We start from the raw sequence: 25202 nt of genomic DNA, 5'->3' as shown, positions 1-25202 counted from the left end.
AACTGCGTTTCGCAATTAGAAGATCATTAATGGGACCAGTTAATCAAGATATTGAAGCCAACCGATGATATTTCACAGACATAATCTTTAAAGACAACGATAATGCCATTCTGTAGATTAACGTCATCTATTCGGCATCTGGTGTTTTTCCGCATTGTGTAATCTTTGGAGGTGTGGGAAGATTTTTTTCATATTTTTATCTAGGAAAAAAATTTAACATGAGAGATAAAAATGTTTTACAGACAAGTCTTTGAGTAAGAAAATAAGCCGAATTAAAATTCATTTAATGGATTAACGGTAATATTTTATGTAACAACATACCGATACCATCTTTTGTTATGTTATCACAGTAAGCGAAATGCCACTAAATGACTAGCGCTTGCATAGTGCGAATGTCCTATAATTGGGGCATTTCCACTGTTCGAATCGCGTCTAGGATGAGAGGAACTTCTATAAGGGATAAAGGTGAGTTAGCCAGTTTCATATAGAGAGAATAAAGTTCTTCTAAAAATTCGTGTTTTTCTTTGCAAAATACAAATAAAAAATTACATCGGTTATAATTCAAACCCAGCAGTAAATATTGGCTGCCATATAATAACATTAACAAATAAATTTTTGTATGACATCTCTATGATTGAATCATGCCAACTGTTTGAGATTGGAACCCGAGTTATATCTTGTGAAAGGAGGAAGTTTATTGGGCATCTTTTCGCACCATGAAACAAGCAAACCGACCAACGAATGCATCTTTATAGACCTAAACTAATTATGGGAATACTAGTGACCATCTAAACTCGGTAAGACAGGATTCAGTGTTGACTACAGGAGAGGCTGTCTAAATCTTCAACACTAAGAACTTCTAGCTACTGGGCAAGATGCGCTATTTAAGGTAAACGATTGATATCGCAGTAGTTACAAGTATCGTGACATTCAACACCTAACCTCACTTCATAATAAAATTAGGATCCCGAAGGGGATTTAGGGTAGCCTCTCATTTTATTTTAATAAATAAATACTGTAACACTCCTTTTTTATTCCTCAAAGGGAGAAGGCGGTACTCTTTTAGTCCTAACTTTTGGAAATCTATAGCAGTTGTCTTTTCTTTTCATCACTACAGGTGAGTGTATTTTTGCGGCGTGCTACGAGACAGATCACATTCCTAATTAGTATTTATTTTACATACTATTTTATACCATGATATGAGGGGTTAAAATCCCGAGTTTCTTCAGGAGGACATAAAAACAATTCTTCCTTTCTGCACCAAAGGCTGACTAAGTTTTGAATCCACTAAGGAACATAAAACGTCCGTAAATGGTGATTGTAGAACCGTTTATTTTTCTAAAAACAAAATGCAAGCAACATCAAAATACCGGTAATCGGGTTTTATTACAATAATAAAAAATAAAACTTTAATGGACATGAAATGCATGGGATACCAAAATGTCTTGAATTAGTATGCGTTCATCGGTAAACAGAAAATTGGCCAGAAAACATGAGATTCGCGAATAATATACTGGTCTCGCACGTAATTCCAACTGCAGTGTAAATCAAACTGAAAACGTAACCGTTGCTGGTCAGAAATTTGGATGAAATAATAACAAGTTTTGCCAAATTGTACAGCGATAACAAAATCATACGACTGGTAATCCGATGTGAAAGTAAGAAGATAAAACCAAATAACAATGATGGTAAATACCGATAACGGCAAACTTGTATTAATCATATACAAGGCACTAAAAGAAGAGAAAGTAATAATTATTGATTTTCAAGTATCGAAAAACGCCACTTTTTTGCCGTCGTAATTTTTACAGCCGTTTATTGTTCAAGGGTCAATGAAATCTGATATTTAGGATTTTATAAAAATATTGTCGAGGCAATTCACTTTTGGTTTGACACAGACTTTTTTTTTGGTACAAATTACTAGAATACATAAACGTTTCGATACTTCATAAACTGCTCTATAATATTAACGCACATTTTGAATTTTTACCAAAGTATCACCAACTCGGTAGGCGCTTAAATTCATCACAAATATATAGTTCGCACGGAAATAAGCTGTCAACATTTATAAACTGTATATTGTATATAAGCAATTATTAGAAGCCGAATAAATAAATAAACACTGTAAACAGTTTTCAGTTTTGGGTTCAAGATTTGGTTGATGATTCTCCCGTCCTCCTGCACTAAACTGGACTGTTTTTATTGGCGAATATTCGAAATGACAATTCCTGTCTGGCGTGAAGGAAATTAAAATTTTTGTATTTAGAATTTTTATTAAAGTTTTTCAGTGAATTTTAATCTCGGTTTCAATCGGACTATTTTAGCGTCACAGCACAGAAGGATTCTTCATCCAATATACAAATGTAAGTCATTTACTGAAAAACGAAAGGGGATACCACATAGGACAGACAAATACAATAATTGATTTGTCAATTACACACATGATTTCTGCATGCACTGTTTCTTACCAAAACAGGTTCTGCTCTGGTAATATTCGAGAAGTACATAAAAATCTCCAATAATAATAAGAATTTCCTTATTCGTCGCGAACTTAGTTTAAGAAATATAGTCAGTAGAACGACTACTGTCAGTGGTCAGGAAATTTCGTTTAGTATTGTTTTAAACTGATGGACGATTATTAAAAAAAAAAAAAAATCAACGAAACTAGAATAGCGAATTGAATTTACTGTAACAGGCATCAGGAAGGGAATTCTGATGTATGGAGGATTACTTACAGGCTTGGATATCGAGCTAATTAATTGAACTGGAATTGTCCATATGAATAATAACCATAGCATTCGAGATTACTCGAATTATCTATAATTTAAATATAAATCAGACTGATGAATGAGACATTATTGCCCTTCAACTAACATATAATGCATAACATTGAAAAGGCTGAATGTAATTATGCTACGTTGTGGGGACTGAGCAGTGAACACGTGTGTACCGTTTTTGGGAACCGTAGTTCGACCAGACTCTTGAGTTAAATGCTATGCGCATTATATGTAATTATAAGTTAAGTGGTGGTTCTTAACAAATATAAACCTCTATACAGAAATCCTAAACTTCCATTTTAACGAAACCAAATTCCTCGTACAATCCTGCAACGAGTAGCGTAATGGAATGACATACAAAGAAATTGGCCAATTTTATAAGATTTCTTAAGATAAGAATGATTCAAGGAGCATGCAAGGTTGATATCAGAATGAGATAAAGCAAATTATCTTGAGTTTCGGGGTAGGTCGCAGTGATGGAATATATTATAGCTCTGGGACAAATAAATAAGCTGGATAATAACATAAACAGAAACAAAACCAGTCATGAATTCCTACAACAACATAAACCATCACACACAAAACAAGTCGCTATTCACCAGTTGTGGTAAGGTTTCTCCTTTCCCACCCCCACAAGCACTTCACAGCCTGGCAGAGAAAGCAGCCGCAAGCTAGTGAGTCCTAGAACTTAAAAGACGACTATTCACTTTCGCGTGAGGGAGAAAGTAGGCCACGTGCTTGGTGCAGGAGGAGGCTAAAAACGAACAAGCCCACAAAAGTAATCGCTGCCCTTTCTATTGTGTGAAAATTCTCCATGACCGGAACATGCAAACTAAATTACGCGTGCACTATGGGAATATTTTGTCCCACTTTTCATCAGCCGCTTCTGCTTTGTACCATCTTCCTACCTTTTGTATTGAGATGAGCGTGCGAAGGGCGGCTAATAAAGCGAGAAGCTACTATTGCCGCAACATGGCTTCAGATTATAGATCTTTCAATCAACTTGAAGGATCCTGCGATGTTAATGATTCTATCATCAACTACTCATTCTGTCATTTAACCATACACGTCAAACGTTACAAGAAAAGTACGGGTGACTGGAAGAACTGAAAACGAGTAGACTCGTCTTTCTCAGACTTTTGAATTATTGATTACATCATCAGAGGGATTTTTTTTTCTTAAAAAAAAAAAGAGAGAGAGAGAAAATGCACATTCTTGTCGAAGAATTGGACCTAAATATGTCTGCTATTTGTGATTATTCTTAAACAGCAACGGTTGATATTGAGATATTCGCACTATATGAGCTAAATGTCAAATATTGTTTAGTGGGTTATAGTTTATACTAAACGATCAGTTTTCATTCTACTCTTCTTCTTTCTGTTGGGTAATTCCACTTTGTTTTTGTTTTGAAGAGATGAATAATTGAATACTTGAATGATTATACTATCTGCTGGTGCTTCGGATCTGTTCGGATTGGCGACAGCGTTTCCCTTCTCCAGCTTACATATGGGCTGTGGACATTTGCAAATTTCTTTTGGTAGTAGATGATTTTTATTAGCCAGTGTATGATCAATACCTGCGTAATGGAGGTCTGAAAAAGTACGATGTAGAGCAATGTACAATCTGGAGCAGAGTTTCGCAATTATTCAGCATTTTACTTATCCATGCACTAATCTTTACTCCTAGTTTACACCCCCTTTGTGGGTCAGAATTGCGTCAAAATTATCATAATTTCTTTCTTTCTTTTTAACTTCAAGTACGAGATTACTTATTCTGTATACGCTGAATAGTCAGTTTATTAGGTACCACATTTATAAACCCTTTCACTTTCGTTACAGGGTTTATAAAATAATATGCGGCCTCAGCGATGCAAGTGGCACTGTTGGTTAAGCCAAACAGCAATCCAGTGACTCATCAACAGCTTGTTGACCGAAGGAAGATTACAAGAATCGCAGACTAAAGGCTTACCAAAATTGACCAAATAGCAGCGCACGACAACAGAAAGCGCATTCAGAATATGCCACAGTGAGGGTATATAGCAGATGTCTTTGAATTCTACTCCTACCAGCAGTGGCCCAGCTAGAGCTCTTGCCACCGGGGGCGGTCCATGAGTTTGCCGCCCCTCTCAATACACACCAAAAATACTACAAAAAGTCAAAACGACATCTAGGGAAAGAAATTAAAACACTTTATTTATTTTTGAAGTAAAACTTTAATTTTAACATTCTAAAATGTTATTTTTCTTGCTTTTCTGTTCGCAAAATCGTCGATGACATTGGCAAAGTCTATTTCATAGTAATGTAGGTAATTCTTTATCAATTTTATTTAGAAAAACTCCTCTAAACTAGCAACACTTACAGCAATCGTGAGGGAAAATTCGCAGCAGCATTACAATATTTGGAACTGAGTTCTCGAGAGTGTATTTTAGAATTAACTGCAAAAGTTCAAAAAGGTTCAAAGTGCTGCCAGGGACCGCCCCCCCCCCCTAGCTACGCCGCTGCCTATTAGCTTATTAAAAAAAAAAAAATTAAAAAAAATCTCTCTCTCAGCTTTAGATCAAGCCATGCATAATGATTATTATATAATGATTATTATTGTACTTAATTGACCTAGTGCGGTTTTCTTTTGTACATTTAAGACATCTCCCTGGAGTACGCATACATTTCAAAACGCACGACTCACTAAATTAGCATTAGGTTCTTAATATTTTTCTATTTAACTTTATAATAGCTTCTATTCTTAATTTTAATAATGCAAAACCACCACATATATATTATATTTTGAAGATGAACCAAATTGAAATTAAAATTAGTTTTAAGAAAAACGAATCTTTGCTGAAGTGTGTGATTTATGTTATAGCCAGGGCCAGCGAAAGCGGACATGTGGTGCATGCGGGCGCCGCCGCCAGGGAACGGTTCATAAGTTCATTTTTAAGAAACAAAATTTTTATCATAAAAGCAAAATAATTCTTAGAATGATCAATATTAAAATAAATGAGGCCGTATACACTGAATAAAAATTAAAAAAAAATGTATATTGCCGCCTCTTTGATCAGCCGGCTGTTTACAATTTTGCAGCTAGAGCAGGCTAAATGCTTGCCTGCAGAATGTTGTGTCTACTGCAGTCTATCTAAAGTGAAACGGTGAACAGTTTTTATGCGCAGAAACGAATTTTCGTACAAAACATTTGTTGCTAGTTAACCAGTCATATGGTACGCATCTCAGTAGGCTACTGACAGCAGCGCAGTGCGGACTATTATTTCGTCTCTTTGTCGTGTTATGTAATAATTTCTTGTGGGTATAAAATAGAAATGGAATCAAAAATTTAAAAAAAAGTTATCCGGTGCACAAAATCATAAGCGTCATGCTGCGAAAGAAGCAACTATTAAGAAACAAACTGGGGCTATTAATAAATTTGTTAAAATATTCTGATGCAGATTGTAACCAACTCGATACATCAGAAATCAGAGTTAAAGAACCGTGCACATCATCCAGTTTGCCTGAAGGTACTGTTGCAACTATTGAACAAGATAATTGAACATGATTTAAGTGAAAATAGTTAGGATTTAGTCAACTACAACAAGATTTAGATGAAAAGCCAAAAGGCTATTTTTTTCTGGCGAGGTTGATATAAGTTAAGGGGATAAAAATCCCTTATTGTTTTTCAAGTTGTAGTTGACCACGAAACTAACACATTGTTAGTCTCTGTGAATTTAGAAGATCCAGGTGAACGGGGAAATATTGATGAAAAATTACGAGTTGTTTTAATTGAAATGGGGCCTGTTCAAAATAAAAATATAATATATCCCAGAGATACATATGGTCGTAAATTTGGCGATACGTATTATAATAGAAAAATGGAAAACGGGAGCTCGTGCCAAGAACATGGCTCATTTATCCCGAAACTTTAAATTCTGTTTTTTGCTTTTGTTGCAAACTTGTCGCGCACCTACTGAATCAACTGAATCACCCACTGAGTCTTGTAGAAGGTTATAACGATCGGAGAAATGTAAGTACAACTTTACATAGAGACTAGTTTAACTCACATGAAAAATTTCTTAAAATGGAAGGAACTTGATAAAAATTTAAAAAAAAAAAAAAACTACTATTGATTTCCAGACTCAAAGCATGTATGAAATGGAAAAGAAACATTGGATGAGTGTTTTAGAACGCTTGATTGAAATGATAAAATTCCTTGGTAGCCGAAATTTAGCTTTTCGCGAATCATCTGATAAATTATATGAAAGAAATAACGGCAATTTTTTAAAATTAGTCGAACTGTTTGGGAAGTTTGATCCCGTTATGGAAAATCATGTTGAAAGGGCCCTACAACGAAACAATAGAGTACACTGTTTGAGTAAAGACAGTCAAAATGAAATATTGGAAACTTTAAGTAACGCAATCAGGGATACAATTTTATTATCAATTCGAAAATCTAAATATTATTCCATAATTTTAGACTGCACACCTGATGTAAGTAAAATAGAACAAATGACCATTATTATTCGCTTTGTTTCCTGTGACAATGGAATTGTCAAGATTGTCAAGATTAGGGAAAACGTTTTAGGTTTTGCAGATATATCAGATTCCACAGGACGTGGTTTATGTGCAACAATAATGGAACAACTGGAAAAATGGAACATTCCCATTGAAGACGTGCAAGATCAAGGGTATGACAATGGGGCAAATATGGGCTCCAAAATTTGCTTTTGAACAAAAATCCTCTAGCTTTTTACGTGCCATGTGCTGCTCATATTCTAAATTTAATCATTAACGATGCAGCCAAAGTGAATGCAGATGCAATTAGTTTCTTTGCAATTATTCAAGAAATATACAATTCTTTTCATTCTCTTACAAACGTTGGGCAATCCTTTTAAAGTTCGTAAAAAAAATTAACATTGAAACAGCCATCAGAAACGCGATGGGGAAGTAAAATTAATGCAATCCACCCTCTACGATATCAGTTAGGAGAAGTTTATGATGCACTTTTTGAAATTTTAAATAATGAAAATTTTAATAAAGAAACTCAGCATAAAGCACAAACATTATGTGCTAAAATAAAGGACTACAAATTTATTTGCTCTCTTATAACTTGGTATGACTTACTTAACAGAATAAACCCTGTGAGTAAAATGCTTCAAGACAAAAATATGAACATTACACTTGCTTTAGAATCTATCGAAAACTTAAAAATATTCTTACAAGAGTATCGATCAGATACAAATTTTAAAGAAGTTCTAAAAACGGCAAAATAACTGAGTGAAGAGGTGGATGGAGAAAAGAATTTAATACTGGTACGGAAGTTCCACGACGAAAGATGACACGACAATTTGACTACGAGCTTCATGACGAAACGCCACAATCGCCAGAAGATAAATTTAGAGTGAAAGTGTTTTATACACTTCTAGACGTTGCAATGTCCGTTAATATTAAGAACATTTTGAACAACTAAAAGATATAATTTCAATTTCTTGTATAGATTACTACAAATTAATAACGAAGATTTACGAAAAATTTGTGACGAATTAGAGATTCTTTTGAAGGACTGCGACAATAAAAAAAGTAAATGCAATAGAACTATATTATGTGCTTTCCGGGATATTTTTCGGACGGATAATTTAAATATTCAAAAGCCCTTTCATATAATTATAATTTTATTGTGTCCAATAATTTATCTTTCCCTAACTTTTCAATTGCTTTAAGAAACTATTAACCTTAATTAACTGTTAGTGTAGCGAGCGATGAACGTTCCTTTTCCAAGTTGAAATTGATTAAAACCTACTTAAGAACAAGTATGTCACAAAAAAGGCTTGTTAATTTGGCGTCAATAGCTATTGAAAATGATATATGTGCGGAATTAGACGTTAAGACCATTATTTCTAATTTTGTGAATATGAAATCAAAAACCTTAAAATTTTAATAAAAAAATTGCAAGTATATTTATGTAATTTAATTTATTTTCTGTTATTCTGTAAAGATATTATTTTTTGAATACTTATATTAAATGTTCTAATTATTTCTGAATTATTTTCTTATTTTCTCATCTATCTTGAGTTTCTTTTAATTTCCTAAAAGATAGTTCCACTTATAAAAATTATTACAAGTTACTAAGAATTTAGTAACTTGTAAAATGCAAGAATTTTTTAAACTTTAGTTCAAATAAATTTTAACTTTAATTAAAATTCATTTTAATTTTGTTAGCTATTCGGGTCGGTGAGAAGGCTATAATCCCTGTATCATTATATTCAACGATTAAAGTGAGGTGGCTTTATCAAAATTTGCTTTAACTTTTGAGAATTTTTTGAATATTCAGGTTTCTAACGATTATCCTGCCTAGTCAACACTCCCGGTTCGTTACATTTAGCGAACCAACGTGTGGCTGTTCTGTCAAAATTTATTTAAGAAATTTCAAATAATTTAAATTTTTATTATCGCAAAAGAACCACACACTCCCGGATCGTTACAGGGGCGCTTAGATAGAAATTGCATTCGGGTGGCAAAGACCCTAGCGCCGGCTCTGATAGCTTTCTATATTATTTTTTTCACAAGCAGTAGTATAACTCTTGTAATTGGGAATGTTTGTCTCTCTTTTATAATATATTTGTTTTCTCATACAAAAACTTTTCTACATAAAAGAGGGGAGGTAACAAAATTTGATATCCGCCTTGGTCGGCATAGACTAAAATCGGCACTGATTGTTTTTTCCCGTTTAGTTTCTCTTTTCTGGATTCTTCTGATTTCCTTAAATGGAGTCGCTTGAAAGTGATAGCAGGATTCTCCAGGACGTTGGTTTTGCTATTTTAGCCTGCGGACAATTATTACAAACAGCTTTTCCTCAGGAAAAGCTGTTGGAAATAATATGTTTTGAACACCTTATTTTAAACGTCTTGCATTTTTGGAAATGTATGAAGTTCTTTATAAGGCGTTACATATTTCTTATATTATTATTATCATTTTAGACAGTAAAGTATGATGTCTATTCCCCCCTCCCCCCCTTTCGCTTCTGGTATAACAGTGCTGTAGCACGGAAAGTATCAGTGTGCAATTTATTTAGCTACTGAGAGCAGGCTTCGAATATTTTTTTATTTTTATTTTTTTTTAATAAACATCATTCGAAGCAGTCGCTCTTTAGATAATGATTACCAAGTTAAGTAGCGCATCTGCAACTAATAAATTTTTATAAATGAATTTGTAATGATACGAATAAGAAGAGCTTAATAGATTTATTGGAATATAACAACACGCGTATGATTTTGTTAGACTATTTAGTAATATTTTATATTAGTTGTAGTTTTATGGAGAGTAAATTTCTCAGAAACTGAGGAATAGGTACACGTTTGACGTAATAAGTAAATTAAAAAATCTTTCTTGCCTCTCAAATTCACTCAAAAAATACCACACTTTACTTTCCATTACCTTCGATAAAACCCAACTCTCCCCACAAGATCATAATCTCTTTTTGGACTGATTTACACCTTTTGCATCTCCTGACATAAGCACACCATATATAGCTGCCTCTCCAACAAAAAAACACCTAGGTGCACTTTATTAAGTACATTATTATTTTACTTGTACAACTCTTAACACTCCATAAATCCCAAATCCACCCTGCAGTTCATTGTCCAGCTGTAAACACACCAAACCAGTTTGTTGTCCTCTTCTTGGATTCCGTCTTAGTCCTCACAGTTTTCCTGAAGACAGACATATCAACAGGTTTCTTCTTTCTTTACCACTTACTCATGCATTGGATGGATGTGCTGTTGGTTTTGCAATGCTGGATCTTCTTTTTCTAAAACCATTCTGTTCTTCTTTTATAATTTTTTCTAGTATAGGATTGATTCTGTTTTTCAGTATTTTTGCATATATCTTATAACCTGTGTTTTGGGTATTCTTGCAGTGTTATAAAATATGCGGGATAAACAAAATATATAAGTTCTATTATGATTTTATCTTCTTCTGGTTATTTCCCATGTTTCATTTCTTTTGTCATAATATCTGTTCTTTTTTTTTACTGATCATTCTTTTCTGAATATAACATCTTGTAGTTGTTATTTAGAAGAACCTCACTATTTTTTAGGCACCAATAATGTTTTATTTCTGGTTGTTCTGTTGATACTTTAAGTTGATGGTACCTATTTTGAATTCTGCTGATGTTGACTTTGTTACACTAGCAGACTTTTCACTGTTCACCTTGGTTCTCTGATGACAACAGTGAGATGGGGGCCTTGTTTACTGGGTGATGTCCCATTTATCATTGCATTATCTTACTATACCATCATAGTCTTTTGGTTTAAGTAAATACAGAAGACAATTTGTTAGCTAAATTCCATTCATTTTTAAAAATTATGGAGACAACTACTGTATTAAAGTAAAAAAAAAATTCAGTTTAATATAAAGCAAAATAATCACCCAATGTTTCACCCTTCATATCAAGGTCATCATCTGGAGTATACATATATGTACAAAGAAACAGTATTCTAAAGTCATGCTAATTTGGTCAACTGTTAACACTGCTGGCCTGACCTCTGGTGGAATAAACACTGACTATATCAAAGCTAGAGTCCTGTTATTTATTTGGTTAGAAATTGCTAACAGATAAATTAGAACAAAAACAGTAATGATGAAGACCAATACATGAAATATTACTTAGAGTTCTAAAGTGAGGGTCGCTGGAGAACTTTAAGTTACGTGTGCCATCCATATTTTTGGGATTTTTATGCCATCATTATTGTTTATATTAGGATTGCTGATCAAAATTTCATAGACATCCTAAAATTTGCATTCATACCAGGTTTTTGTATGATGGAAGGAATGGGTACCTTTCCAATCCATTTTGCATAGGGTGTTAACAGAATAATCTGAGAGCCTTGATTTACCACAATTGTTAAATTTTATGTTCTTTTTTATGGACTGGGATAGTGCATCCAGTTTCACCAATATAAAGTAAGTTACAGGTGCAATGAGTTTTGTATACTGCAGGGTGGGCCAAAGGGGGAGGGGATGTTTAGAGGAGTCAAAAATGTTTTTTATTTATATAGGTGATTTGAAAGCAGCATTAAGGTTGTAATGGTGCAGCATTCTATTTATTTTATCGGATAAACCTTTAATGTATGGAAAGCTATGGTTTTACTGTAATCTATTATTTCCATTTTTAGGTGTGGTTTGATGAAGAGTTTTATAGATGGTATTTTTGCTATAGCCATTGTCAAATCAAAACAAAAACATCTAATGCTTTTTATTCCTTTACAGGGAGTAGACAAGGCCCTTAAACCCTATTTAGCTTTTGGAGACTGAGTGGGCTGTTTATAAACATATTGCTAATAATTTGTAATTCCTGCTAAGAGTTTGCTCATTAGAGCACCAAACACCAAATCATTGGTTTTAAAGTAAAGAAATCTATTGCATGCTGCTCAAAAGCTTCCATATAAAAATTAGCAACAGGGTGATTATTTTGGTTATTTAAAGTATTAAGTAAAATCTTTTTTACTTTAACATGGTAGATGTCTCCATAATTTTTAAAAATGAATGCTGATCACTGTGTAATTATGAAAGAAAGGACAGCCAATGGAATGCCAGCCCATCCTCATTCATTCATTAGCAGGTATCTAGGTAGATATCTACTAAGGTGCACTATAGGAAGGTGAGGATTGAACTTTAGGTCAAGTCCCAGTCTATTCTCTGCATTCCTTAAAAGGCTGTGTGGAAATCTCTTCTCTGTTATACAGCTTTCACTTTAAGTGACATATGTTGAAGTTTATGAAATTTTCATCAAAGATTTTGTGATAAATTTCTACTAATTTTTTAATGGATGGCTGGCTGGCAATCTTAGCATTTGTATATATTCAACCCTTGATTAAAAACTCTGCCAGTTGCAAATGATATGAATGCACACTTCAGCATTTATACAGTGTAACAAAGTACTTATGCTAGTCACTTACAATTATAATTGCAATTTACATCAACTCAGGTTGAAACATCATCGTCATGGAGAGTGGATACGCTAACTACTCGGCCAGGCTGGCCGAGTGGTTAGCATATCTGCTCTCCAGCCAAAAGGCTGTGGATTCAAATCCTGCTGTGAACATGGATGTTTGTAATTGTGAAAATAGTAGTGGTGGTGATGAGCGGTAGATGGCATTGGTGTAGTTACGGTTCGTTGGTGGAGACAGAGTTGTAAAGTAGGTGCCCTCCCTCGATGAGTCTTGGACTCCCTGGAGGTGTCACATAATAATAATAATAATAATAATAATCAAATTCCTGACATGTACCATCAAGGGGTGTACAGGATATTATGATAGTACTACATGAAGAACTTACATCATTACTAACTTCCTATCAACAATTTTCCTCCAGATCAATCTGTTATATGTCAAGACTAACATTATCAGATCTTATATTTCTGTCTTCTACGGCACTTTTAACTGTATCAATCCACCTGTATCTTAGTCTTTTTCTTGTTAACCCGGCAGAGAACACTTGTTTTGATAATCTTTCCTCTCCCTTTCTGTTTAAGTGACCATACCACCTGACATTAGGTCTGCTAACACATTCCTGGATGCTAACAATGTCTTTCCTAATATCCTCGTTTTTAATATGATATTGCCATTGATGCCATCTGTTCATGCCCCTAATCTTTCTCAAGATTTTCATATCTGCAGTCTCCAGTTAAGTGTTTTACTTCTAACCCAGCCCTCAGATCCATAAGTTAAAATTGGTTTGAACACTGTCTTGTATACAGCTAATTTAAGTGGCACCTCAAGATTTAATCTTGGGAGGGGGGGGGGGACAAGTTGAGTAGATGATTTGAGAATACACATTTGCATATGACCTATGACTAAGCATCTGCAGTGATCGCCAATACATGATACCCGTGATCTCCTCTGGCCCGACTTAGGCAAACAGAATAGTGCTCAGTCTGCCCGAGCACTACTTCATTCGCCTTGCACTCACAGTGGCTGTGATTCCTGAGAGCTATAGGGTATTCTCACCTTATGTGACAGCTAATTCATAAGTAGTATAGAAATAGAAGACACGACACAACATAAATAAAAAAAATGAATTTTAATTATGAAATGATTTTTGGAAAATTTTCTAGTGTTTTTTTTTCCTTTTTCTTTTTTTTTTTGGGGGAGGGTAGGTCTGGGCCCCTTGCCCCCACACCCCTGGGTGCACCACTGGCTAATTTAGTGTTTTGACTAATATCTCTCTTATTCCATATAAATTTATTTAGTTGACTTCCTACCATACCAGCTTTGTTGATTCCGTTGTCTATTTTTATATTTAATTTATCATCTTCATTAAAAAAGTAGCTGCCTAAGTAGCTGAAATGTTTTACTTTTTCTATAGGTTCACCATTCATGATGCAGTTGAGCTTATTTTCGTTATCTTTATCTTGTTATTGCTGATTTTCATATCAAATTTATTATAACAGTTATTCAATTTAGTCAGGAAATCTTGTAGACTTGTACTGGATTTATTTAAAAGTATAGCATCATCTGCATAACTTGGGAGGTGGCTAAAGGAGTCGAATTTACAATTAAGACAGGGTATATGTGGAATTACCGGGCTGGTAAGTATGACAAGCTTAGGTGTGTGCTTGGCTCAATGCCATGGCATGTAAAACTGCAAGGGCTGGATGTTGATGGTGCATGGGAGGTGGTCAAGAACTGTTTGCAGGAGGCAATGGTTGACTGTATACCAAGAGTCCGAATAATAAATCAGGTAGGGGTTAAATGGATGAATAACACTATTAAGCTTGAGCTGCAAAAAAAGAAACAATTGTGGAGGGAATTTAAGGAGAAGGGTGACCATCAGGTGCATGAACAGTATAAAGCTCAGGCCAGGATGGTAACAAGGGTGGTAAGAAAAGCAAAAGCAGATTACGAAAGGAAATTGGCCATGCAGGCTAAAGAGAATCCCAAACAGTTTTTTCAATATGTTGCAAGTAAAAGGAAAAATGCTCATGGTAGAATGATCTTAAAAAATGCTGAGGGTAGGGAGGTAACTGAATCAGTCGATGTTGTGGAATTACTGAGCGAACACTTTGCAAGAGTATATCATCCAGGTGGTGGCTTTGCGGAAATGGAGGAACCAACAGCTTATACTGGAATTGTGATGAATGAGGTAGAGGTAACTAGTCTATTACAGAACCTCAATGTCAATACATCTGTGGGATTGGATGGTATACCAGCTCGTGTCGTACGTGAAGCGGCCAAAGAATTGTCAGTGCCCTTGACCATTATGTTTAATTTGAGCCTCAGGACTGGGTCAGTCCCAAGGGGGTGGAAAGAGGGGAAAATAGTTCCACTGCACAAAGGTGGTTCCAAGGCTGCTGTTGAAAATTACCGGCCAATCAGCATAACAGGAATCATTATCAAGGTCTTAGAGAAAATAGTCAAGAGGAAAATACAAGATTGGATAGAAGAAAATGGGATACTGTATCGGGGACAGCATGGTTTTGTGAAGGGTAGGTCATGCCTCAGTAACTTGCTCACGTATTATAACACAGTGACGGCTGAACTGGATAAGGGTAATGGGTTTACAGTGATTCTGCTGGACCTTGCTAAGGCCTTTGACAGGATACCACATGGAATTCTAATCAGTAAATTGCAGCATATGGGAATGGACATAGGGTTGGTGAGATGGATAGGAGGGTGGTTGACGGAGAGATATCAGAGAGTGGTTTACTCAGGAGTAGAGTCCACAAGACGGCCTGTGACTAGTGGTGTACCACAAGGATCTGTTCTTGGACCACTGCTGTTTAATTTGTTCATAAATGATATAGGAAAGGATCTGAGAGGAACAGTTCATTTGTTTGCTGATGATGCGAAGTTGGGTAGGGCAATAGTGAATGCAGATGACGTCAAAATTTTGCAGGATGATTTGGATAGATTGGAGGTCTGGGCTAGGGAGAATGGATGTCAATTTAATGTGGCAAAATGTAAGGTTATGCATTTTGGGGTGAAAAGATGGGAGGCAGTTTACTGCATTGGTGGAACCGTGCTCCAGGAAATTGATGAGGCACGAGATTTAGGAGTGTTGGTGGATAAGGAATTGAAATTTAGGGGACACATTGCAAAAGTGGCCAAATCAGCTCATCAAATCACTTGGTTGCTGAAGAATACGTTGACAAGCAGAGACAAGCAGGTTATTGTTCCTCTGTATCGAGCCTTGATAAGACCTCATCTCGACTACTGTGCTCAGATTTGGTCACCTAGGTTTCTTCTTGATGGGGAGGAGGTGGAGAGGATCCAGAGGCGAGTGACCAAGATGATAGCAGGTCTGTGGAATGAACCGTATGAGAACAGGTTGAGGATTTGTGGGTTGCAAAAATTGGTTGATAGGCGGAGGAGGGGAGATATGATTGAGACATTCAAATTACTGAAGGGTTTCTATAAAATTAATTCAGAAGATATTTTTGAGAACAGGGCTGGTTGTGGGAGGACTAGGGGACATCCATGGAAACTGGGCAAAAGTGTGGTTAGTAAAGGTGTTAGAGCTGGGTTCTTTACTTTTAGAGTAGTGAATGAGTGGAATGCGCTCCCTGAGTCTGTGGTGGATGCTGTGACAGTGAATGAGTTTAAGGCGAGGTATGATAGATACTGTATGAATGTCGAATAGTTGTGATGAATATGATTTGGGGCCTCCCTCGATGAGTCTAATGACTCCCTGGAGTTGCCCGTAATAATAATAATAATAATAATAATAATAATAAAGTAAAGAGCTGAGATTAACATCTCCAATTTTGATATCAGGTTTAATACCACTTTTCTGTATAAATGTGATTCATATAGATAACGAATAACAGAGGGGATAATGTACATCCTTGTCTGACATCAAATTTTATATCACACCATCTTCCTGTACTTCCTTCAATTCTAACTGCTGACTTACAACTCAAATAAACTCTAAGTATTGCTTGATACAATTCCCCATTGATACCATACAACTGTAGTGTTTTGAATAGCTTTTCTCTTGGCACTTTGTCATATGCCTTTTCCAGATCTACAAAACTTAAATATAGATCTTTGTTATACTCCTGATTTCTCGACTATTTTTCTTAGAGTGAAAATCTGATCCCGCAGCCTCTATTTGGCCTGAATCTAGCTTGTTCTTTACCGAGCTCCCCTTCCACAATCCTTCTCAACTGCTTCTCAAATATACTTGCATAAATCTTAACAGGAACACTCAGTAGAGAAATAACTCTTATTTCTCACATTCAGTTTTATTTCCGTTTTTGTATATGGGCACTATGAGAACTTCGCTCCAATCATCTGAAATGCATCCCTCTGTCCAGGCCTTATGAACTATGCAGTGCAGCCACTGCAAGACTTTTATACCTTATTACGTCAGCATTTCTTGTCGAATATCATCTACTCCTGCTGCCTTTCTGTATTTCAGGCTTTTGATGACTTTTTCTACTTCAAGTATGGATATGTATTCCTGATCGCATGCCTGGTCAGTGTTTTTTTACCACTGTGCTGTCACTGATTGTTTCATTTAGCAATTTTTCATAGTAATTACTCCATATATCAAGGGTATCTTTTTTTTTCTCCAGCACTCTTTCGTCCATTTCTGAGTTTTTTCAACAGCCTCCAGAATATTTTGTCACCTTCCTGATATTTATTTTCTATGATCTTGTCATGTTCTCCTTTTTAATATGAAATTCAATTTTATCCAGCTCAAGACTAAATGGTGATCACTTTGAATTTCAAATCCTCTGTACACTCTAGTGTCCTGCACCAGTGAGAAAACATCATTGTCAACAATAACATAGTTGATGAGACTTTTCTTATTCCTTGCCTCTTCTCTCTATGTGAATTTGTACACATTTTTATGTTGGAACATTGTGTTAGTAATAACTAGCCCAAGTCCTGAGCAATATTAATATTTAAATTAGTAGAACCAATTGCACTCAACTCTGGTAAAAATTACACATGCATGTTGATAGGTGTGTGAAATATGTAATTGCAAAATAAATGCACTTAAATTCTCACAATAATTGGATCTGTGGGGGAACAAAAATGATTGACCATTAGAGAAAAATGTAAGGAATAGAAATAACATTGCTGAATCGAGCCTTCCTAATAACTGACTTACACATGATTATTTTAAAACACTGAGAAAACAATATATATTTAATAATAACAGTAACCACTTACACAACTATTTCAACACTGTCTAATCCCCACTGATCATGACCAGGACCTTCATGAAAGGGCTGCCACCATCGAAATTGGACTCCATATATCTTTGCACCATCTGGGATATCATAAACTAATCGACGAGGCTAAACATTTCATGTACAGAATTACATTTTAGAAAAAAACGAACATAGGTTATGTATATTATTATTATTATTATTATTATTATTATTATTATATGAATGAACAAAATGGCTTTCAAAAAGGACAATTGTGCATTGGCCCAGCTTTTATATTAAAAATCTTAATGGATAAACATTACGAATACAACATAGAAACACACATAGTATTTGTAGACTACCAAAAAGCCTTTGACAGAGTCTTAAGGAACAAACTGTGAACCATACTCAAGAATCTAAACATTCCAAAGCAGCTGCTTGCTGCAATAACTAACATGTATCAGAACAACCAAATAGCTGTAAGAATCAATGAAAAAATTACAGAATGGAAATCAGTAAACAAAGGAGTCAAGGATGTCCAATGTTAACACTCTCATTTAATATCTATATAGAAGAATTAGTAAAGAAATGGAAGGAAAATATAAAACAGGCATTTAAACTGGATCGTGGAACTATACTTAATATCCTTTTGTTTCCAGATGACCAAATAATCTTAGCAAGAAGTGAAGATGAACTCCAAAAATCAATATATGCCTTAAACATAAATGCAAAATTATTTGGAATGCAAATATCAACAGAAAAAACAAAATCATGGCTTTTAAAGGGTTATTTCCAGTCAGAAGTAAAATCATGATTGAAAATAAAATTTTAGAACAAATTAACTGCTTCAAATATACATTGGATGTGCTGTATCATATATAAAAGAAACTGACATTGACGTCAAAATTACAAACTTTCTAAAGACAACAGGAATGATCAATAATATTTTCAAACCAAACCAAATTAAAAAACGTACAAGAATAAGAGTTTTTATAAGGTTTTGGCAAGACTTTCTCTACTGTATGGAAGTGAATTATGGACCATAAAAACCACAGAATAAAAAAGAATAGAAACTGGAGAAATGAAATTCCTGCGAAGGACTGCAGGCTATACTCTCTGGGACAAAAGAAGAAGCAGAGAAATATGTAAAGAACTAAAAATAGACTCAGTATTGGACAAAGTATATGAATACCAAAAGAAATGGATTGAACATATTGAAAGAATGGACAGTTCAAGAGTATAGCCAAAAAGATACTCTGATACCACCCATTTGGAGGATATGGAAGTCAGGGTTGACCAAGGAAAAGATGGAAAGAGACCAGAACAGGCCACTGATATATGGAATTATTGATGTTAATAGGTTTGTAAGTTACAAAATTTAGTTGATAAATGAAAAAAGGAAGGATATAATAGAATTTTTGCTTGAACACTGTGAATGAGCAGAATGAGTTGCCAAAGACAATTTTGAGTACTTTTTAGTGAATGAGTTAAAGCAGAAGTGTGATAGACATGATGTCAATAATAGTTAGTATAGGCTTCTTGCAATGAATCTTTGAACTCCATTAATGTGCCTATGTAATAATAATCATCTTTCAGGGATATATGCCCAGTGGCCTGTTCTGGTCTCTTTCCATCTTTTCCTTGGTCAACCCTGACTCCAAATGGGTGGTATCAGAGTATCTTTTTGGCTATACTCTTGAACTGTCCATTCTTTCAATATGTTCAATCCATTTCTTTTGGTATTCATATACTTTGTCCAATACTGAGTCTATTTTTAGTTCTTTACATATTTCTCTGCTTCTTCTTTTGTCCCAGAGAGTATAGCCTGCAGTCCTTCGCAGGAATTTCATTTTAATAATTATTGTTTAATAACATAATTTGTTTAATCTCATCTCATTTTCCTTTTACCCTCTTTTACCTTGCAGTGTCAAGGGTTTATTAATCATCAGACCTCAATCGTTCACAGGATAAGGTGGTCAGCCCTACACCCTGGTGTATCCTATGACTTCCATACTCCAAATGGGTGGTATCAGAGTATCTTTTTGGCTATACTCTTGAACTGTCCATTCTTTCAATATGTTCAATCCATTTCTTTTGGTATTCATATACTTTGTCCAATACTGAGTCTATTTTTAGTTCTTTACAACCCTGACTTCCATCTTTTTCTTGGTCAACCCTGACTTCCATATCCTCCAAATGGGTGGTATCAGAGTATCTTTTTGGCTATACTCTTGCACTGTCCATTCTTTCAATATGTTCAATCCATTTCTTTTGGTATTCATATACTTTGTCCAATACTGAGTCTATTTTTAGTTCTTTACATATTTCTCTGCTTCTTTTGTCCCAGAGAATATAGCCTGCAGTCCTTTGCAGGAATTTCATTTTAATAATTATTGTTTAATAACATAATTTGTTTAATCTCATCTCATTTTCCTTTTACCCTCTTTTACCTTGCAGTGTCGAGGGTTTATTAATCATCAGACCTCAATCGTTCACAGGATAAGGTGGTCAGCCCTATGCCCTGGTGTATCCTATGTCCTGTAGCGCTGAGTTCTCAAGGCCAGTTTGCCTGCTTTGCAGGATGAAAAACCCAAGGATAAACTGAGGGGAAAAACCCTACTGTCCATGCCCAAAACCAACTAACTTGGCTATGGCTGAAGAAGATCCTTCAGCTCCTCACATCACCAATGGGAATCGAACCTAGGACGAAGTGCACAGCCACTAGGCTAACTGCGCAGATTTATTTGTTTAATAACATTAATAATTGTTAATGTTTGTTTTGTGTAATAAAATTCGTTTAATAAAATTGTTGGTTGGTAAAATTAAAAACATATTAGGAGATAATTTGCAAGGGGGGTTCTGAGATTTCGCCTGCCTAGGTACCTCTCCACAGGGTTTAATCTGGCACTACTAATATATTTCCCCCTCATTCTCTCTCTCTCTCTTCCTTTCTCTATTCTCCTTGAAATTACAATACTTTATTTCTTGTACTGTATCTCCTCCTGCATCAATGAAGTCTTTCTACTATCATAGTAGTGACTGAGTTAGCCAACTAGTAGTGATCCTTTCATTAATACATAACAATATGCACTTCTGAAAGGATGCATGCTTTACATTATAGAATACTTCCCAAGCAAACTTTATATGCTTACTCTTGGTAAAGGATTAAACAATAATATAATTTCTTGGTAAGTATAATTTTAATTGTCATATGTACTTTTAGTTTAATGTAACGCTAGGCTGTTAAATTACTGAGCTTAAATTGAATTTCAGAGATATTCTTTTTTATGATTATATGAATAATTTTTGCAAAACATACTCTTAATTTGATTCTATTCATCTCATCTTTTCTCTTAATTGCTCAAATGCCTATTTTTATTAGTAATGTGACTTCATAGATACCTAATTAATGCAGAAAATGGTTAATTTATCTACACAGGCTATATGTCTAAAATTAAAAGGATTAAAAATTGGATATTCTGGGAGGGAAAAAAAAGACAAGTGTATGATCTCATATAGCTGGGCTTCAATTCCCTTTTCTGAAGAAAAATGAACCTAGGTCTTTCCAAACAGTGGATGCTGTAAGTGACTGAGCTATTATGTCTCTTTTTTTGACTCACTGAAATTATAAACAGTAACCTGTCAATTACTTTCTTGTATGTACACACACACACACACACACACACACACACATAGGGATCTTTCAATTTTCTTATCTTATATAACCAATAACCAAACATTCAGTTAACACCAGTTCTTGAATAGATTAGCCTGATGACTGACCCAGATAAACATACCCTCAATTAACTTACCAGCAAACCAATTTCCCAAAGTGACCAGATAACTTAGACATCACTGTGTATATATTATTATTATTAACCCTTTTATTACTAAATTTGAGCTGTCTTGAGCAACTTAAAAATGGCATACTTCCTAAGCTTGAGTATTCTTGAGCATGCTATTTCATTAAAAAAATCTCCACTGAAACAGCTTTTAAACATGTTTGCAGGCAGGTGGTGACATGTATTATGAATATAATTCAATTTCACTTAAGCACTTTTATGTTTGCATCTGCTATCTACAAGAAAATATTTGTACTATTGCACATAGTAGAAGAAACCTCCCAGTCGATGTGGCACATGTCCTATGGTTTTTCAGATAGTGGGAAATGTGCATGCTGACCACAATTGCAGAAAATTGCATAAAATCATAAGAAAGACACACAGGTAGACCAATCAGTTAATAATGAAGCTCCGTTGTGTAAGAGAATACGGTAAGTATAGGAGCAGTTGATAGTCAGACATTATTATTTATACCAGTCAAAAGGACTCATTGTGGGAAGTACACACTGTCAATGTATCTACTTTCGCCATAATGCCACGAAATGCATTCCACTCACCAACTACTCTCCATGCAAAGAACCTGCTCCTGCTCATACCCTCCTTTATACAGCTTCCAGGGATGTTCCCCTTCTCCCATTCTATAAAAAATTTCTTCTACATTAACTGGGAACAATCCTTTACCAACTTAAATGTGTTAATCATATCTTCTTTCTTACTTCTGTTCACAATGCTTTGCAAACTGCATTCCCACGATTTGTCTTCATGTCGCACATCACAGGACCAGTCATCACCAGTCTGATGCTTTCCAATATATCCTCATCGCAATTAAAATCAAGGGACCAAATCTGTGCACAATCCATATAAAGCCTGATCAAGGCCTTATAGAATGGAATCAGAATCTTTTTATTTTTGCACATTAAGTCCTCTGCATCATTGCCATTATCTGAAGTGATAACTTCACAACTTGTGCAATGTGACCTCTGAACTTTAGATTTTTGTCCACCACCACTCCAAGATTTCTTGTCTCCCCAACCTCCTTCAAAATTTCCCCAGCAAATGTATACTTTGTATTCCATTGTTGCCAACCAAATTTCAGAATCTTACACTTTGCAATATTGAACTGCTAGTTCGATACTGTTGCCCATCATACAATGTTCATGTCCTCCTGAAAGACCATAACATCCGCTTGCTTCCTCATCATTCTCCCCAGTTTTTCATTATCTGCAAACAGTTGTATAAACTCATTGCAATATCATTAATATACAAATGAAATAACAATGGTCCCAAAAGAGAAAAGCTAGTGTTCTCTTTTGGGATACTGTATCTCCCACATGCAACTTGCTGATAACTTATCTGAGAGCCAGGCACCTATCCAACTCAGTAATCTATCATCCAATCCCATCTGCTTCAGTTTAGTTACAAACTTGCGGTATGGAAATCTATCAAAATCTATGTGTATATCACTGTATATGCATCTCTCTTGCACAATACATTAGCCACCATGTTATAGTATATAAACAAGTTTTAACAAACCCATGCTGACAAGCACAGAGAATACTGCTGTTATCAATCAACTTTTGTATCCTTCTCTCACCAGTCTCTCCAATACCTTAACAACACCTGCAGATATACAGATTGGCCTATAATTTGTAACCTTTTCCTGATGTGATAACCTTCACAACTTGTGCAATGTGACCTCTGAACTTTAGATTCTTGTCCCCCCAACCTCCTTCAAAATTTTCTCAGCAAATGTATGCTTTGTATTCCATTGTTGCCAACCAAATTTCAGAATCTTACACTTTGCAATATTGAACTGCTAGTTCCATACTGCTTGATAGGAAGACACTTCCCAATCCTGGTCCACCTTTGTGAAGCAGAATTTTACCTTTCTTCCACTCTTCAGGGACTTATGCTGTTGCAAAACTCTTGTTAAACAGGTAGGCCAAAGCTGATGCTAGCTCCCTGGAACATTCCCTTAAGACACTAGGTGATGTATCATCAAGTCCTATTGTCTTAGTGACATCTAGCTCACTAACTTCTCAGTGCAAAATCGAAGAAGAAGCTTAAGTATTGAGAATGAAATAAGAGAAGACAAACCTGATGAATTGCTCATTGAATATCTTGACTATTCCTCTTCAGCAGTTATCACTGTACATTTTCATCCATTAATATCATTTTGCCATTATCATTCTTCTTTCTACTTGCCACATATCAAAAAAAGTTTCTAAAGTTTTTCTTGTTCTGATTTGTTAATTTCTGTTCTGTACTGTACTTTTGCTGACTATAAGACTGAGTTTTCCTCTGTTTTACATAACCCTCCTGGCCTGCTCTTTATACTCTTCATGCAATAGATTATTACCATGAGTAGCGCACTCAAGATTTAATCTGGGGGGGGGGGGTCTGAGTTGAGTAGACGATTTGAGAATGCACACTATGCATCGCACACAACCCATGACTGAGCATCTACAATGATTGCTAATTCATAAGTAGTATAGAAATAGAAGACACGACACAACAATAAAAAAAATGAATTTTAATTAGAAAAGATTTTTGGGAAAATTTTCTAGTGTTTTTTTCCTTTTTCTTTGGGGACAGGGCCCCTTGCCTCCCCTTCTCTGGGTGCACCACTGATTACCATTACTCATTTGTGTTGCCTCCAAAGTGCCTTCTTTTTCCAGATTTCGTGTTTTTTTTTTTTTGCTCCGACCCATGAAAGGTTTATTTGTAAATCATAGCATATTCGGTACTGTGGGTGGACTAAGGATTTTTTTTATTTTTTATTCAAATTTTATATTTTTATGCATTTTTAATTGATTAATCCCCTCATTCATCCATTTGACATATGCCTTATTTGACCTTTTGACCTTCAGAATATATTCACATATTAATGCTGTTAAATATCTCTCTGTCAGTTACCAAGCAGTATTTATTTCTTTTCTGCTCAACTCCTCATTCCATGCTATAGCTCCAAGCTCATCATCAATAATGGTTCTAACTCTCAGACACTTTATAAAGTAAAAACAACAAACAATCTTTCAACCAACTTTCATAAGAGAAAGTTTTCAAAACTTCCTTATAGTAAAAACAACCATTATGTGTATTGTGTATCAACCTCTGATGATGTTTCACACCAATTCTTCTGCTTGATAGGAAGACACTTCCCAACCTTGCTTCTTCTTGAACCAGGAAAGAAACATCCCACTAGGTATTGTTATGTGTATTCAAGTACACATGACAATACCTAGTTTGTTCAAACACTTCACTTGAGAAAAGAAAAGGGGAGAGAGAGAACAGATATATGTATGACAAATTCTCTATTGCTCTATGTGTGCACCCCTGTTTCAAAAAATTTCATAGGGTAGATAAATTTTGAAAGCATGTTGGAGGTGATGAAGTATTCAGTATTGTATGAAAATACTAGGAAAGATTTGCAATAAAACAC

At 35.1% G+C, this 25202-nt stretch overlaps 1 protein-coding gene across 1 annotated transcript in view; it reads right to left on the bottom strand.

Moving 5' to 3' along the window:
• LOC150108407 (reelin-like) overlaps positions 1 to 25202 on the bottom strand; it is a 920570-nt gene that overhangs the window by 10153 nt on the left and 885215 nt on the right. The window contains exon 61 of the mRNA XM_090390755.1: positions 17938 to 18065. Coding sequence (XP_090246881.1) covers positions 17938 to 18065 — 128 coding nt within the window. The remainder of the gene's footprint in view (positions 1 to 17937; positions 18066 to 25202) is intronic.

The sequence above is a fragment of the Typopeltis vanoorti genome, chromosome 3 (genome assembly GCF_054136105.1).
Source record: "Typopeltis vanoorti isolate ZY-2024b chromosome 3, IOZ_Tvanoo_1.0, whole genome shotgun sequence".
Classification (NCBI taxonomy): Eukaryota; Metazoa; Arthropoda; class Arachnida; order Uropygi; family Thelyphonidae; genus Typopeltis; species Typopeltis vanoorti.
The sequence above is the reverse complement of the archived record's forward strand: the minus strand, read 5'-3'. Positions and strand labels throughout refer to the sequence as shown.